Source organism: Molossus molossus, unplaced genomic scaffold, assembly GCF_014108415.1.
Source record: "Molossus molossus isolate mMolMol1 unplaced genomic scaffold, mMolMol1.p scaffold_m16_p_11, whole genome shotgun sequence".
Taxonomy (NCBI): domain Eukaryota; kingdom Metazoa; phylum Chordata; class Mammalia; order Chiroptera; family Molossidae; genus Molossus; species Molossus molossus.
This window is the reverse complement of record NW_023425346.1, coordinates 102,301,320-102,318,518: the sequence shown is the minus strand read 5'-3', so window position 1 is coordinate 102,318,518 and position 17,199 is coordinate 102,301,320. Positions and strand designations below refer to the sequence as shown.

At 53.7% G+C, this 17,199-nt stretch overlaps 1 protein-coding gene across 1 annotated transcript in view; it reads right to left on the bottom strand.

Annotated features, from left to right (window-relative positions):
* Nucleotides 1-17,199, bottom strand: part of INPP5D (inositol polyphosphate-5-phosphatase D) — a 118,568-nt gene that overhangs the window by 34,435 nt on the left and 66,934 nt on the right. The window contains exons 6-13 of the mRNA XM_036255079.1: nt 16,403-16,490; nt 10,970-11,050; nt 10,756-10,827; nt 9,459-9,582; nt 7,416-7,522; nt 5,769-5,871; nt 3,623-3,819; nt 3,056-3,173 (exon numbers count right to left, since the gene is read on the bottom strand). Of these exons, the coding sequence (XP_036110972.1) occupies nt 3,056-3,173; nt 3,623-3,819; nt 5,769-5,871; nt 7,416-7,522; nt 9,459-9,582; nt 10,756-10,827; nt 10,970-11,050; nt 16,403-16,490 (890 nt within the window). The remainder of the gene's footprint in view (nt 1-3,055; nt 3,174-3,622; nt 3,820-5,768; nt 5,872-7,415; nt 7,523-9,458; nt 9,583-10,755; nt 10,828-10,969; nt 11,051-16,402; nt 16,491-17,199) is intronic.

The following is a 17,199-nucleotide window of genomic DNA, read 5'->3' as shown; positions in this document are numbered from 1 at the left end:
ACATCAAGGAGAAGAAAGAGGGGCAGAAGCAGGTGTGGGAAAGTGGAGGAGAAGGAAGCAAAACAGCTTCATGCAGGGGCAGGGAGGTGACAGGTGACGGGGACCAGGGGGACAAGACTCCTCCGGGATGGTAAGAAAGCGAGGTGAATGGCCAGCAGTCTTGGGTTCTCTGCAGGACCGAGGGAGGAGGCCACCAATGGACCCCACGTGGCATCTCCCCATATGGGGCTCCCAGTCACCCCACATGCCATGCAGGCAGGAGGAGGAGTAGCAGCCAGAGGCCTTGGGAAGAAGGTCTGGGAGGAGGAGCCGGGCTGGGAGGGCTGACCCTGTACCCAGCTAACTCCGGGCTCCTGCTGAGACCAAAACCCGCGCCGAGACCACCTCCTTTCCTATCAGCTGCACTCTCTTCTAGACCCATGGTTCTCAAAGGGTGCTCCCGGCCCTGCAGGTCAGTGTTACCTGGGAGTGTGTGGGAAGCGCATGTTCGCAGGCCCCACCCTGCACCTGCTGAATCGAAATTTCTGGGGCGCAGAAATTTCAGGGTTTGCCAAGCCCTCTAGGTCAGGGGTGGGCAAACGCTGGCCCACTGCCAGCTGCAAATGGTTTACATTTTTATTATTATTTTAAAAATCCTTACCCGAGGATATTTTTCCACTTATTTTCAGATAGAGTGGGAGGGAGGGAGGGAGAGAGAGAGAAACACTGATGTGAGAGAGACACATCAACTGGTTGCCTCCTGCGTGACCCTGACCAGGACCAGGGACTGAACTGCAACCAAGGTATGTGCCCTTGACCAGAATCGAACCTGAGACTCTTTGGTCCGCGGGCCGATGCTCTAACCGCTGAGCCAAACCGGCCAGGGTGGTTTTTACATTTATAAAGAGTTGTGGAAAAAATTAAAAGAAGGGTATTTTGTGACACATGAGAATGATCTAAAATTTAAATTTCGGAATCCACAGAGAACACTTTAATCAGTGGTTCTCAACCTCCCTAATGCCGCGACCCTTTAATACAGGTCCTCATGTTGTGGTGACCCCCAACCATAAAATGATTTTTGTTGCTACTTCATAACTGTAATTTCGCTACTGTTATGAATCGCCATCGGAAATATGTGTTTTCCGATGGTCTTACGCGACCCCTATGAAAGGGTCGTTCGACCCCAAAGGGGTCGCGACCCACAGGTTGAGGACCGCTGCTTTAAGGGCACACAGCGACAGCCATGGGCAGGGCGGAGCAGCTGCGCCGGTGTGCCAGCTGCAGAGCCGCACACCGAGCTGGCCCTTGAGAGAGTCGGGCGGCCGTGAAGTCCGAGAACCTGCTCTGTCCAACGCGGCAGCCCCCAGCCTGTGACTGAGCCCTTGAGACGTGGCTGATCCGAACTGAGAGGAACTGTAAGTGTGGGAGCACAGGCCTTGGAGAAAACAGGATGAAACGCTGATGGTTTTCTGTACTGAGTACCTGTTGAAATGGCGAGTTTTTTTTTTTTTTATCCTCACCCGAGGATATTTTTCCATTTTTTGTACAGACAGGGCGGGAAGGAGAGAGAGAGAGAAACATCGATGTGAAGGGACACATCGAGTGGCTGCCACCCGCACGACCAACCAGGGCCGGGGACAAACTGCAACCTAAGTACGTGCCCTTAGCGGGAACTGAACCCGGGTCTCTCTGGACCGCAGGCCGACGCTCTAACTGCTGAGCCAAACTGGCCAGGGCGAAATGGTGAGCTTTTACATGGCCGGTGTGCTCGGTGGTGGATCATCGACCCTGCACCAAGAGGCTACTGGTTCGATTCCCGGTCAGGGCACGTGCCCAGGTTGTGGGCCTGATCCCCAGTGGGGGACATGCAGGGCCAGTCGATGTTCTCTCGCATCGATGTTTCTATCTCTCTCTCCCTCTCCCTTCCTCTCTCTCTAAAAATCAATAAGAAAAAACAAAAAACACTCCTTAAAAAAAAAAAAAAGAAATGGCAATCTTTTGGATGTATGAGGTTGGATAAAATATATTATTAAAATTGACTTTGCCTGTTTCCTTCTCCTTTCTTTAATGCGGCTACTAGAAAGCGTCAAGCCCCACCCGGCTCCCCTTCTGTCTGGGCCGAAAGCCAGGCAGGGCACAAGTTTGAAAGGGCCTTGGGGACCTGCTGGCTCCGCCTCCCTGGGAAGGGGCGAGTGGGGGCGGTGGGCAGCCCAGGCAGACACCGAACAAGCTCTAGAAAGTTCCGTCCCCGGGCAGCAGAAGTGTGTGGGCTTCACAGCAAGGCGGCCACTGTGACAGGAAGGGATAAGAGGTGAGGACGTGGGTGGGGTGTGGTTTGTCAGCAGCAAAGTTGAGAGCTTCCCATGTTCAACTGCAGCAATTCTGTCCTGTTCTCTCTGGGGCTGTCCTGTCCCTGACTCCAACCCCCGGACACCACTGGCCTCGCCCTCACCTCTGCCCACGGCCCGTGTGGGGCCCCTGCCACGGGCACGCAGGCAGACTCCCACAGACGGCCTCCCGCACACACTCACGGGGTCCTCTGCTCTTACTGCGGTTCTCTGAGGCACCCCGAGGGGTCCCACTGGCTCGCAGCTGGTACCAGCGCGTCCACATCCCGCCCCAGCCAGTCCAGATCCAGGCCCGGTGGGCAGCGACCACCTGTGGTCACCTCGAGCCCACGGCCTGTGGTGGATCAGGTTGACGGAGAAACCCCTCCCGTTCATGTCATGCTTTTGTGTGACAGAGGAGGGACCTGCGGCCCACAAAGCCTCTCTGCTCCTTCACAGCCAGTCTGCCGGCCCTTGTCCTGGGTCCCTGTCATTCAAGGAGGGGCCTGTGGGCCAGCAGCACTGACCCCCCCGGGTGCTTGTGGGAAACAGAAAGTCGGGCCCCACCTGAGACCTGCCGAGTCAAAACCCGCCTTTCAGCCGGATCCATAGATTGCTGGTGTCACCCACTCCGGTTTTCCCAGGCCCGAGGGGATCCCAGCATGTGAGACTTAGTTTCTAATCCGGGACGTCCCAGCGGGGCTGGACGGGATGGACGCCCATGAAGAAGGCGCCCCTCCCCCGCTCACCCAGCGTGTTGGCGATGCCCGTCTTCACGTTGTCAGTGCAGATGTGGCTGATCCGGTTCTCGTGCTCCGGCTTGGCCAGCACCACGATGCGGATGTTCCAGAGGGTGTGGATGGCGATCTGGTGGGGAGGACGACGCTGTGACCCTGGGCCAGGGCGTACTGTCTGACCCCAGAGCAGGAGAGTCGCACCTGCCCTCACCTCCCGGGTGTGGGATTCCCCGTCTGTCACCCCTGAGCTCTGGGGGACTCCTGAGATGTCCCACAGATGAGACTAAGTATCTTAAAGACGAGAGCCAGGCCTGACGAGATAGATGAAGTAAAGATAATACAAGTACAGGCAGGGCTGAGGGGGGACCCCGCCACTTTCAGCAGCGCCCACGGGCCCCATCGGATTCTGGATTCAGGCTCCAGAAGTCTCGCCCTGGGAGGCAGGGCAGGACCACTGAGCACCCAGGCACCTTTGCGAGTTGAGAGTCAACACGCGGAGCCCACCCTTGCCTGCGATGTCCCTGGCCTTGCACGGTCCGCTGCCCCGAGTCCCACCCAGGGCTGTGGACAGCTGCTCACCGTTTTGAAAGTCATGCTGGTGATTTCTTGCAGGGAATTTTTGAGTATCTCCAGCCATTCCTTCTCCCCCAGGGGGTCCTCCTGGGTGCCGATCACATAGATGTCGTGGGGGATGTAATCGGCAGAATCATCCCGTGTCTTTCCCTGCCCCTTGGAGAGAAACCAGGACGTGATCTTCTTGGGAGGGGGGGCGTTACCTTCAACAGCAAAACCCAACACCAAGTGAGTCACAGGTACATCAGAAGAATTCAAACAGAGAGGGGGAAGCACTGGGGTGGGGGTGGGGTGTCACACAGACATGAAACCATTCAGGCCGCCCACAGAATACCTTAGATGGAGAACTAGGTACTATTATCCCCCAGGATGTCGGGCCAGGTAAGTTTCTTTTTAAGATAATGTGAACTTTCCGAGACTAAAACACTAGAAGGTTCCATGTGGGGTCTTGAACTAGCTGCACGTGAGGTCAAGCACCGGCTAGTGTTTGAAGCTACAGGGCTGAGGGAGTCAGTCCCCAAGGACTATGCATCCCGCTGTCGGGACGACCCAGGAAGCTGACAGGTTTGGGACCCGGCTTCTAGCCGCGGTCGGGAGAAACAATGGCTTCCTTGCAGAAGAGAGATCTCAGTCCAGGTCTGATGTGGGGTGTGGGCCACTGAATCGGGGGGAGTGTGGAGATCCCCTCCACTCCCACTCCGAAAAAGGATTCGAAGTAACTCAATGAGAAACAATGGAAGATTTCTTTCTCCTCTCAACGTCCTTGAAGGTAACTCAGCTTTTCCCCCAAAGACACAACCTTCTCGGCTCACAAGTCCCAAAAAGCCGAAAACCGAAGTAACTCGCCTGCCGCTGAGTTCTGCTCGCGACCGTGTCTCACGGTGGGAGGACAGACACGGCGGGCTGGCGGTCTCTGCCCAGGGAGACCCTCCGCCCCACCCTGGAGTCGCCAGCGCCTCTACACTGCCTTCGGTGTGAAGGGCGCCCCCTGGAGTGGTGCAACAGGATGCCCTTCACCATGCCCAGCCAAATCTAGAGCTCGGTGCTCACAGAGGAGAAGGTGGGAGGGGCGTGTGCCCCGTGCGTGCCCCAGCGTGAGAGCTGGCGAGCTGAGGGTCAGTCAGAGACACTGGAGAGGACAGACGAGCGGGCAGGAGCCCAGGGCATAGGCCAGTCCTGTAGGTGTTGCTGGGGCCCAGAGAGGGCGGGCAGCTTGTGGAATCGGGGTCAGAGCCCTCACTCAGCCAACAGGCCATGGCGTTTTCACCTCCAGATCACCCCCCCTCGCTGACCATCCCCTTCCTGCTGCTCACCCCCTTCCTCTCAGATGCCCAGTCAGATTCCAGTTCCAGATAAACAAAGGCTAATCTTCAGAATAAGTACATCCCACGCAAATCTATTTATCTGAAATCAAAATGTAACTGGACATCCTATATCTACTTATTTTTCATCCCTAGCTGGGTACTTACAATAAATAGTTATTTAGCATAATTTACAGTTAGTATGTAAATATACATGTATATGTATATTTATATGTGTATATGTGTATCTTGCACAATATTTAGTAGAATATATATTTGGTATACATCTAGTACATATTCCCAGCTGCACAGCCACACTAAATATTTAGCATAATTTACATTCAGTATATTATATTTATACATTTGGTATATAATATATATTAGTATATAAATATATAATATATCCATTTAGTGTAATATCTATTTAGTATGTATGTATGTATTTCTAGGTAAACACCTATACTGAAAAATTATTTCTTATTTGTATGAAATTCAAATTTAACTGGGCACCGTCTCTCTCTTCTGTGTCTGTCTGTCTCTGTCCGTCTCTGTCTGGCAATGCCACTCCAGGAAGTTCTTTCTTTGGGCCGGGGGCTGAGCTGCCTAACACGGGCAGGTACCCAAGGGCCCCTTCGCCCAGATGTGCGGACTCTTTACCTAATATCCTCCACCTCGGACCTGCAACACAACCCACTGAGGCGGCTTTTGGGGTATGAAAGCCCCCTTATCCATCATTTCGGGAAAAGGGTGCTCTTCCCTAGAAGGGAGGCTGTGCAGGTGGGCTGGGGTCAGGGAGACAGGAAGCAGAACCCAAGGGGAGGGACAGGAGCGAGGGGCGGCAGCGGACGCACCCATGTTCCAGGTGCCGATGAAGATGGTGATCATGTCGGGCTCCGGCTGCTCCGAGTGCTTGTTCTTCATCTGCTGCAGGAGCTGGCAGAAGCCCTCCCGCTTCTAGGGATGGAAGGGCGACACTCAGGCCTCTGCCCCGCACACTGCCCTTGCAAGACGCTCGGGCAGCTTCCAGAAAACTGAGGAGTGCAAGTCAGTAGGAACTTCCAGGAGGGCAAGCGGGAAAGGAGCCCCGGCACTAAGAAAGGGGCTTCTCTGTGACCCCGCCGAGCCGCGGCGAGGAGCAGACTCGGAAAGTATTCAGGCACCGGGCAAAGACTCAGCCATGTCACGGGAAGTGCAGCCCGCGTTTAGATCCCGGGAAAATGAGAAGCTGCCTTAGAGTCCACTCTCAGGACATGCATTCGTTATGGTATCATGGGTCATCCATAGACTGGCATACCGTAAGGTTTAGAAATTGTGCTGCAGAAAGACCTTATCAACAAGAATGGATCATCACATGTGTATTAACAACACAAAACCACCCTGAAGGACGCTGTCCCAGGTTCTCTAGTGGTATCCAGGCATTTCTATTTGAAACCTTTTGCTTATTTCTAACTTTTCCCCTGATGACACTAGACTGTCTGTGAAATGAAAGACAACTCAGATTAAAGAAACCGATGGAAAGAGCGCAGGAGGCTGCCAGAGCCTCCTGGGTAGTCTATTTAGTTACCCTGGAAACCTGCCTTTAGCAGGGATGGATCAAAACTCTGGACCTCAGTTTACTACCATGTCTCAGCCCTTCTGAGCTTGTAGCATTGGGCAGCACTGATTTTTGGACCTATGTCCCTGTGCCCAGAACGACCCCCAGCCAGGCCTTCCGTCACCTGCCTGGCCCCCACTTCCTTGCTTCTCCCAGCCCCTTCCGTATCACTCCTCCTCGCCCCCGGGCTGTTCTGGGTGCCCAGCCCAGCCCTGCCAGTTTGCCCCCAGGGCACTTGGTGGGGGCTGTCCCTGTGAACCTGTCCTGAGAGCCCGTGTCCCCCAGCCTTATCATGGTGTCAGGGTCCTGGAAGACCTGAGTCCCACCTCCTAGGTGCTGTGCACTAGAGGATAAACGCTGAGGCTGCGACGATGGGGTTCAGCCCCTGGGCAGCATGTCAGAGGGGAGCAGGTCACAGAAAACCCTGCCTCTGGCTGTACAGGGGCCCATGTGATGCCCAAAGACCCTGAGGTCTTCCATCGGCCCATCACCTCTTATTTCAGGAGCCAGTCCTGCAGGGCACCTCGCTTCTGCAGAGTAGGGCCACATGTAGAAGGGGACAGAGCACTGGGTGGGACTCATCTAATTCTGGGGTGCCCCAGAGCGCTTCCGAGTACAGCCCAGAGAAGCTAAAGGCCTCCCAATGGGGGTGATGAAGGGTGCAATCTCAGGCAGGTGGCATGGAGGAGGGACAAGATGCCAGGGCTGTGACAGCTCAAATCCCAGCTGGGGGAACATGTCCCTTCACCAGCCTGGGCCAAGCTTTCGCCGGTGGGAAATGGGGTGTGAGAGCTGAGCGAGCACGTGGTACGACCTTCCAGGCACAGAGCCCACCTCGGGAAACGTGTCCCTCGCTCGTCCCTCACTCCCCTCTTGGCCACCTCAGGAGTCTGTTGTCACTTACTTTGGAGTCAGCAAAAACATATTCCTTCCGCAGGGTCTTCTCCTTCTCTGTTTCCACCAAAATCACCAACTTGTTCAGAAACTTCTGAGACTTGATGAGCTGCAGGACTTAAGAGAAATGCACGTCCACTCATTCGTTCACCCTCTCATCACCTAATATGTAGAATGCCCACTGTATTCTGGCCCCTGACCATCAACAACCCTAGCTGTCCCATCCCCGGGCAGAGCACCAAATCTGTGCCTCGCCCCTGAGATCCCTTTGCTCCTGGCTGGTCTTCTGGGGAGAAGCTCATGTTTGGAAAGGGTGACGTCTCATTAAGCAAGAGGTGCCCGGGCTGCAGCAGAAAGAGCATGACTATCATTTCATCTTCCTTCCTCCTTCCCTGCTCTTTATTTTTCTCTTTGTCTTCCTCCCTACCTCCTTTGGCTTTGCTTTTCATTCAGATATAAATGAACATGTTTTATTTCTATCAGTGATGAAAGGGCTCAAGTTGTTCTACAAGATTTGTACACACAATGGTACCAACACCCCCCTCCCCAATGTTCTGCTTCCCAGAGGCAGCTACTTTCAACCCTCTTAACGGAGTCTTTTGGAATTTCATTTCCTTTCTAAATAACATGCCTATGTTGCTACTCCTGGGGTTCCAGGTTTAAGTATTTCAACATTTCCTATTGTATACTGACTGCACTGTGGAAGATGGAGTGACAGCTGTCTTTCACACATGCAGCCTGTCTCCCTCTCACCAGCCCTCCCCCAACCAATGCATAATGTCAGTTCCTCCATCATCCTCCCAATAGTTGCATCATCATTTTGGCTGGGTGAGTAGCCAGTGTTTTTTATTCTGACTATGGAAACGCTACTGACAGACAAGTCCTGACTGTTTCTCTACATAGCCTTTTGCTTTTCCTGGAGTTAATAATTGCCATATTTTTTCTTTGGTCCTAACTCTTAGTTTGTAACTCTCTTTTCCCCATGATCAAGCACTTTCATCAGTTTTGTCATCCTAGGGGGGCCTCTCCCTGGGCCTTCTCTTCTCTGGACAGGTGACCTCTAGGCCTGACACACAGCCATTACCTACGGGCCTTCCTTGTCCACCATGTAGGAACCCATTCACCTCTGTTTCTCTTGTATTGCATTCCAGTTTTTGGATCCCATGTCTTCCTCCTTATTGGTTTATGCCCTCGTTTGGGTAGAGCAACATTTCTAGTAGCTTTCCAAGAAAGGGGGATGGGTGATAGATGTGTGAGGCCTCGCATGTCTGAAAACTCTACCCTCAGGCCTCACGAACAGAACCCTAAGTTCAGAACAGTTTTCCTCGGCCCCTGGAGACCTGGTTTTGTCGTCTCAGGTTTACAGCAGTGCTGCTGAGCCACTCAGTGCTGTTCCGACCCACGTGCAGCACAAGCGTTCACACGCAAGCCTGAGTGCTGGCCTCGGACGGCTGCTTTCGGGTGGCCCTGGGCTGGCGTCCGGCTTGGAGCTGAGAGCTGCTCACTGTGCCTAAACAGTACAAACAACGTGGTGCCGGCCGAACACCCGCTCTCCCGGGCGTGGGACTCGGGTAGGCGCCAGGCAGAGGGCGTCTACACGACTAACCCAGTAGGAGCCTTGGCCCCTGAGTCTCTTCTGAGCTTTACAAGCTTCCCGGGTAGACAGCTCCTCACTCGGTGTCCACACCGTGCTGCTGGAGGAATGGAGTGCCCCGGGGGCCTGCACAGGGAGGGGACTCCTGGGAGCCGCGCCTGGCGTCCCCTGGATGTTAGCGCACGTGCCCTTCCCTTTGCCGATTCCACTCTGTGCCCTTTCGCTGCGACACATCATAGCTGTGTGACTCGATGCTGGGCCCTGTGAGCCTCCTGGTGAACCACTGACCCTGGAGGTGACCTTGGGGACCCCCAACCCAGCCTGCAATTCTATCTTTTGCTTTCAGGTTTTTAGGATGCTCTCTTTGAACGAAGCCTTGTAAGACTTTCCAACGTTGCGTGTCTCAGGGCAGAACGACTCTCCAGGAGAAGGAGGGCATGATGGGTGTGGGGGTCTTACTTTTCTTATGGCTGTAGAACTTGTCCTCAGAACCATCCTTGGACTTCTTAATGATCAGTTTTCCAGTCTCAACGTCGACTTTGAGCTGCAGTTTCTGAGGAATCCCCAGAGACTCTGACTTCACCTGTGAGGAAGAGGAAGAGGAGGGGGAGGGGGAGGGGGAGAGAGCTTGGTCCTCTTTGTCCAGGCTTCCATGAGCTCCTCATCTGTATGGCTGGCAGCCCTTGGCCAGTCCAGCCTCGGTGCCACGTGTTGGGCCCCCGGCTTCTGTTTCCAAGCTCTCTCCCCCCGGGCCACACCCCGCAGCTCCCACCGCAGCTCCTGAGAGTGGTTGCGAGGCGGCAAGGAGCCCGGCCCGCCCGCGGTGTGCACACTGGCTTCTGTTTCCAAGCTCTCTCCCCCCGGGCCACACCCCGCAGCTCCCACCGCAGCTCCTGAGAGTGGCAAGGAGCAGTGCGCACACTGGCTTCTATTTCCAAACTCTCTCCCCCCGGGCCACACCCCGCAGCTCCCACCGCAGCTCCTGAGAGTGGCTGCGAGGCGGCAAGGAGCCCGGCCCGCCCGCGGTGCACACTGGCTCTTCTTCCAGCAGGTTTGGTTGAGGAAACCAGTGAACAACTGGAAAACTGTTCGTTCCCTGAATGAGTTGACAACACTCATTAACCTGACGTCATCTACGTCCAGAAAGGATTTTACTAATAGATTGAAGCTCCTGGGCCTGGTTACAGCCAACACTGAACACTGGCTGATGGCAGTTAGGAAAAAGACGATTGCCGTGCTCGGAACATAGAAATAGCGTAATACAGAATTATCAGCGGGCGAGGGGCGGATGGCATCTCGTTCTGTGTTTCTGAACGTGGGACCAGGGTTGCAATCGGAATCTCTGGGGATAATTAAGAAAAACAAACTTCTGGGCCGGAGCCTGGAGATTCTAATTCAGTCACTCCAGGGGAAGTCGTGAGATATGCATTTTTTCCCTAACCCCCCCTTAAGGGATGTGCAGCCAGCTGGGGAGCCCCGTTTGATGTTACTCGCTACCGCCCCTTGAGAAGGACGACGTTTAAGTCATCTTCGCCCAGAGCCTCTTTCCTGGGGGGCCTCCCCACGGAGGAGGTTTCACGGGTTCACCTGGATGCCCATCCTAACGGTGCAGCGTCTTCACAGGGGACTCCACTGACCGCCATTCTCAGTCACTGGGCTCCTAGACCTCGTACAGGTGAGCCTAAAGCCCTCCTTCCACAGGGACCGGAATGTCCCCCAGCCTCCACCTGCGGAGCACAAGGGCACAGCCACGTACCTCGAAGGTGACCGGAGGGATGAGAGAACGCCGGTGGGGAGACTCGGGTCCCTCGTGCAACAAGGCCTTGACCTGTGGGCACAGATGCACAGAGCCCTTGAGGTGGGGCGGCGAAGGGCAGGCAGCACCCTTCGGGACTGAGCCCGCACCCCTGGGCATTCTCTGAGCAAAGAGGGGACAAAGAGAAGCTGCAGGAACCCCCTGCCCCAAGTACCTTATCTTCGATAGAGGACAGTAGACTTGTCAGTTGGCTGAGCTTGGTTACCATGTTGATGGCATTGGCCTCACCGGGCACCTGGGAGATGAGGAAATGAGCAAAGGACAGCCACTGAGGGGCAGCACTGAGTGCTTTCTGTGCTTCATCTCATCTCACCCTCCCAACAACCCCAGGAGTGCTATTATCAGGCCCCTTTGCAGACGAACACATCAAGGACATTGCCAATCCCCTCACAGGTATCATGGCCAAAACATAAGTCATTTTTTCTTCCCTCTAAATCTGCTTCTCCCCCAGAACTTCGCACCTCATCCACTCAATTGCTTAAACAAAACTCTAGGATTGGCCTTGATGATTACGTTCCTCCTCCTACGCCTACGGCTTCCGCTCTTCTCCCAAAATAGAGCCACCCCGTTGCTGAAAGCCCTCAACGAGTCGCTGCCCACCGCTGGGAGGGAGTTATCCGAAGTCCTTACCCTGCCCTCCAAGACTCTCTGGCCTAACCCTCCACCCCCAGCCGTCCTCAGCCTCACTTCTGCTCTGCCCATGGCCTCGAGCTACACTTCCTGAGGAATCCCCAGAGACATGGGGTTCACCCGGGAAGGCCACCCTCTTGTCACTCAGGTCTCAGGTCCACAAAGCGGTCTTCCCTGACCAAGCTCAAGTCGCCACCAGGCCACCAGTGCTGCAACCCTGGTGCTTGGAACGGCGCCTGGCCAGAGGAGACACTCAGTGCAGGTGTTCAACGCAGACACGCGGCCGAGAGCCCAAGTCACTTGTTGGAAGCCACACAGCCGGTAAACGGCAGAGCAGGGCGTGACGCCTGCCCCGAGGCACCGAGTCCACATCTCCAGCACGCATTCCCAGAACAAACATTTATAAAGTGACTCTCTGCGCCAGACACACTGCCAGTGCCGGAGGTATAGCGCTATAAGGCACCCCTGGCTCCAGAAGGACAATCAGACATGTGTGTGGTGAACTTGAACACCAAGCAGAACAGGATGAGGGTTATCTTCAATCCAACCAGGTGATGGCCCTTGACTCCACCCCTTGCTTACCAAGTCAGCCAGGTTATGCTTGCTTTTGACCCCAATTTTCCACCCACCACCTTAGCATGCAACTTCTGCCATCAGCAACCAACCACCACTTCCGACACCACCATCGGCAGCATGCCACCATCCCCCCTGACCACTGTCACCTCCATCAGTGTCGTCACTACCACCTCCAACCACTTGCCATCGAGCCCACAACTATCACTGTCGTATTTGTCAACACTTTCTCTGACTACATTGGTCAATAGATGAGACAGTTCAGGATCCCCTTGTTTTAGGGGTTGTTTTTCTCATAAAGGATTGGAAAGATAACAGATTTCAACTCCCTTAACCTCCCTCTTGGACACTTGGAATTACCTGCTTGCTACCTGGGCAGGCACCCGGCAGTTTTAGGCTGAATGTGTCTTTTGGAGCAGGTCTGGCAAAGACTCACAAGCTGTGAGTGAAGTTCCTGACAAACCAGGGTGAGTTCGTGGGCCGGCTATGTGCCTGGTTTTTATTTAGCGGAACACACATGAGGGTGGGGTGAGTTCTTATGCTATGGCCAGCATATTTTGAATGTATTCACTTATCTAATCCACATGTGGATTGATTCTTTTTTATTTATTTTTTCTTTATTGACTTTAGAGAGAGAGGAAGGGAGCAAGAGAGAGAGAGAAACATCGATGAGAGAGAACATCGATTGGCCGCCTCCTGCATGTCCTCCACTGGGGATCGGGCCCACAACCTGGGCATGTGCCCTGACCAGGAACTGAACCGGCGACCTCTTGGTGCATGAGTCAATGCTCGACCACTGAGCCACACCAGCTGGGCTGTGTATTGATTCTTATAATCCTTGTTCTGCAGAGTCAGAGTGGTCAGTCAACTTGATCAAGGTCACACAAATAGCGTACCCCTGAGATGTGAAGGCAGATCTAGCCCAGTGGTTCTCAGCTGGTGGCGATTTTGCCCCGCAGGGGACATTTGACAAGTCTGGAGACATCAGGGTTGCCACAACTGGAGTATGCTAATGGTGTCTAATGGTAGAGGCCGGGTTGTGTTAACAACCAACAATGCACAGGACAGTCCCCCACAGTGAAGAATGATCCAGTTCCAAATGTCACTAGACTAGAGGTTGAGGGCACAATTCACAGCTTGGCCTAGAAGTGGGCGCATTGGTCTGAGTGCCACTTGGCGAGTTATTTCCCTTTGCTTTTCTGTTGACCTTTCAAAGGAGGATGTGGGCTCCCCTTTCCCACATGGGGCAGACCCAAGCCTTTCCCCAACCCTCAGGCCAGCCGTCATTTTAACAACGTTACATTTGTACCCCCCAGCAGCTCTCAAATAAATGCCACGCAGGAGTCCAGGGGTCTCCAGCTTGTCTCGAGTCTTGCCTGGCCGGTGTGGCTCAGTGGTTGAACGTCGACCCATGCACCAGGTGGTCGCCGGTGTGATTCCCGGTCATGGCACACGCCCAGGTTGTGGACCTGATCCCCAGTGAGGGGCATACAGGAGGCGGCCAATCAATGTTCTCCTCATCGATGTTTCTATCTCTCTCTCCCTCTCCCTTCCTCTCGCTCTAAAAATCAACAAAAAAATTAAAAAAGAGTCTTGCACAGTCAGATGGCTCACACGTGCCATTTCCCTTACTGCTCAACACAACCCTGCAGTGTTGGGTGTTTCTGTGCCCATGTCATAGGTGAGGAAACAAAGGCGCCCTGAGGGTACTTCAGACTGAACCAGATGTTTCTGATCCAGGGGCCGGCGTTTTTCACCTCGGAGACTCAGAACCCCGTCCCCCGCGCGTGAACAAAGGCATCAAGGAGGACGTTCTCCGCTATCTCTCCGAGTCAGGGTCTCAGAGGGGGGTGGGAGCAAAGCTTTCTCTCTACCGCATGTCTGCTGCCACCCTCCCGGCTTGCTGCTGTGCCCCCACAGGTCGACAGCCCCCGGGCCCGAGGGCAGAGCGACGGCGGTCAGCTCATCTCCTGGGGGCCCTTCCCTCTGCTGATCAACCTCAAAGATCTGGGGTCCTGGTCTTCCAGTCTCAACTCCTCAGATCTTAGCATCTGACGCGGCCAGTGTTTTGTCCAGATCTGTTCTGACTTTCCTGGACGTGGACCCCTGCTTCACTAGGAGGGAAGCAAAACACTCTGCAGTCACTGCTCAGTAATCCATGATTCCAGCATTTACAGTCGGTAAGCGTCACACACACCCCAGTGGTGAATCTTTAAGTTGTACAAACAGAACATACACATATTTTCTCACTAAAAACTCAAACAATACAGTGATACCTCGGTTCTCGAACGCCTCGGATTTCGACCAAATCGGTATTCGACCAGGAGATTCGAGAAACTTTTGTCTTGGAATCCGAACAAATATTTGGAACTCGAACTTCCGAGATGAGCCGAGTTGAGCCGAATGGCGTTCATTCGGCCCAGCGCGCCTTGCTCGCGTCATCAGTGGAGTGCAGAGAGAGAGTCACGCTTTGTGGAGAGAGTCACGCTTTACACTGAATTTAACCCTTAGACATACTGTACACTTTTATTTCTTGTTGAGACTTATGTTTTTCTACATATTATATACAAATTAGGCCAGTAAATAGGCATTTTCTGGGGCTTGGAACGAATTAATCCAGTTTCCATTATTTCCTCGAACAATTTGGTTCTCGACCGTCCTCCTGGAACGAATTATGTTCGAGAACCGAGGTATCACTGTATAGTAAACCCAAAGCCCCCCCCCCCCCCCCCCCCCCAGTATCCAGAGATGTCCTTCGGGTATAAACCCTCCTGGGCCATTTCCTCCGTGGCACACCAGTACACCGTCGCACCCTTCGCTTTATGCCACCCTCCAGTGTGCTGGGACATCCCGCCACGTCAGTGCCTCCAGCGTAGACAATTCCGTGCCTTCGTTTAACAACTCTCTACGTTTGTGTGGTTTCCAGTGTTCTTGCTTTTAGAGACAAAGCCGCATGAACACTTTTGTCGATATCTCTTTGTCCCTAAGAAAACTGCCTACATTTAGAACTGCTCGCTGGATGGACGTGTGCTGTCGGGGCCCGGGGCTGGCCACCCCACGATAGTGGCCCAGTGATTAGTTCCAACTGCAGTCACCTGGAGGCAGCGGGAGCCAGGGGAGCCCAGCTCTCCACTCTGCCCCCAGAGCAGGCGGCACCTGCGCCCCGGACAGGTGCGTCCCTGCTCCAGAGGGCTGAGACAGCCTTACCCCCAGCCAGGCGTCGTAACGGGAAAGCTGTGTGAACAAGCCCGCGCCCCAGCCCTGCTTGCTGTCCTAACGAGCAGCGACTTTCTCTGTCCTGTCCGCTTCTCACCAACGTGTTCGTCTGAAAAGTCTGAAAGGTGCCTGGTTCGATCATTTCCTTGAGCCTCGTTTTCTGATCTGAGCATCGTACTGGGAGTCTCTCGCACGCACACGTTAAACTGGTTTTTCTCCTATTGATCTAGTCTTGTTTCAGTTTAATTATTTTATTACTAGTCCAGCCGTAACAACTAAAGAAGGGCAGAAGGGGGTGAATGATCTCCCCTCTCTGACAATGCAAATCGCCTTTCAGAAAACCCACCTGGGCTCCCTCAGTGACAACAGCGAGCCCCTGGAGTCCCCGGTGCCCACACAGCCAAGCCTCGACTCCTTGCTCGTCTGACATGCAAGAAGGAACCTCCTCCTTTTCTGGCTACTAACTAGGTGAGGCTAAACATCCTTGCAGGTGTATGTCGACTCTTCCAAGTTCCTCAGGAAAACAATCTTCTTTATATCCTTTCCCCATTTAAAAAATTGGGTTGTTTTCACTAACTTTTTTTGTAGACTTTAAAAAAACAAACATGTTAACCTTTTGTTCCTTATCTTGGTGGCAAGTCCTTTCTCAGAGATATTCCTTTCCTTGCTTTTAATTCTGCTGGTGACACCTGGGTACACAGATCCTCGTTCAAGGACGACCTGGCCTTGGCCCCCTGCTGGGCCGTGAGCAGGTGTCTGGGGGGAAGGGGGAGGGGGAGGGGGAGGGGCCCTGACGCCTCGCTCTTCCTGGGGCAAAGGCAGGATCAAGCATTTAAAGACCTCATTTGTTTCTTTCAGTTTCTGAAGAGAAATGGTGGGAAAAGTCCCTGCTTGCCGCCTTATTCAGCACTAACAAGTAGTTTTACTGATGCAGGCATAATTTAAAATATTTCTTCCTCAAAACAAAATCGGGCGGTGGGAAATGACTTAGCGGGGGCGGGGTGCAGAGTTCTGTGGCTCTCACCGGTCACCCCACAGCACAGTCTGGTGGTCCAGCAAAGTTGGGGTAGGGTGGGGCTCCCTTCTGAGCCCTTGGGACCCTGGTCACCTCAATGCCCCACCCCCACCCCAGTTTATCAAACTCATCTTCCAACCCCAAAACCTTTACCTGAGGCCGAGGACGGAGGCCAGGGGAGAGCTGCTGGTCAAACAACCTCTGCAGAGACTCCAGGGAGGGAAGGGTCCGGATGACTTCTCTGGGGGCAGGGGACAAGGTGAAGGTCAAGGATTAGTGAGGACCCGGCTGAGGCATCCCTGGCTCCATCTGGAGCCCCGGCTGGTGAAGGCAAGAATCTTTCCCAGAACAAGCCTTGGCAAAGACCCTGGCCCACCCCCAGACCTTACTCCTTCCCATCCTACCCCGGACCGAGCTGGAGTCATGATTTGTAGACCTAATTTACCTCTGTTTAGTCATACATGGCCCATAGAAAATTTGGATCTACAATCACAAAAACTCTTTGAAATCACTTCTTAGTAATCCATGGTTCCAACATTTACAGTTGATAAGAATCACACACACACCCCAGCGTTAAACATGCAAATTTCTGGGCCCCAACCTGATTTGGTCTGGAATCTGCATTTTAAATGCAGCTCCAGGAGCTCCCGGTGCTGGCAGCCAGTGCCTTCCGGTTCAGGTCCCTCCTCCAAGGCACGAGAGCTACTCCGGGGTCTAATCCCTCCAGGAACCAACAGGACTTCACAGAATCTTCCTTCCCTTCCCATCTTTTCCGTTGCTTCCACATTGTTTTAAGCTTGGTGGGAAGACAATTTTGAGTTCTATTTTTCACTTCTCCAAACCCTGGTCATGTTTTTACATAGTTAACGTTCTAGCAGTTTCCAAATAATCAATGGGGGTAAATGTACCCAAGTTGGTTGTAGATATTTGGGTTATTTTGAGATCTTGGG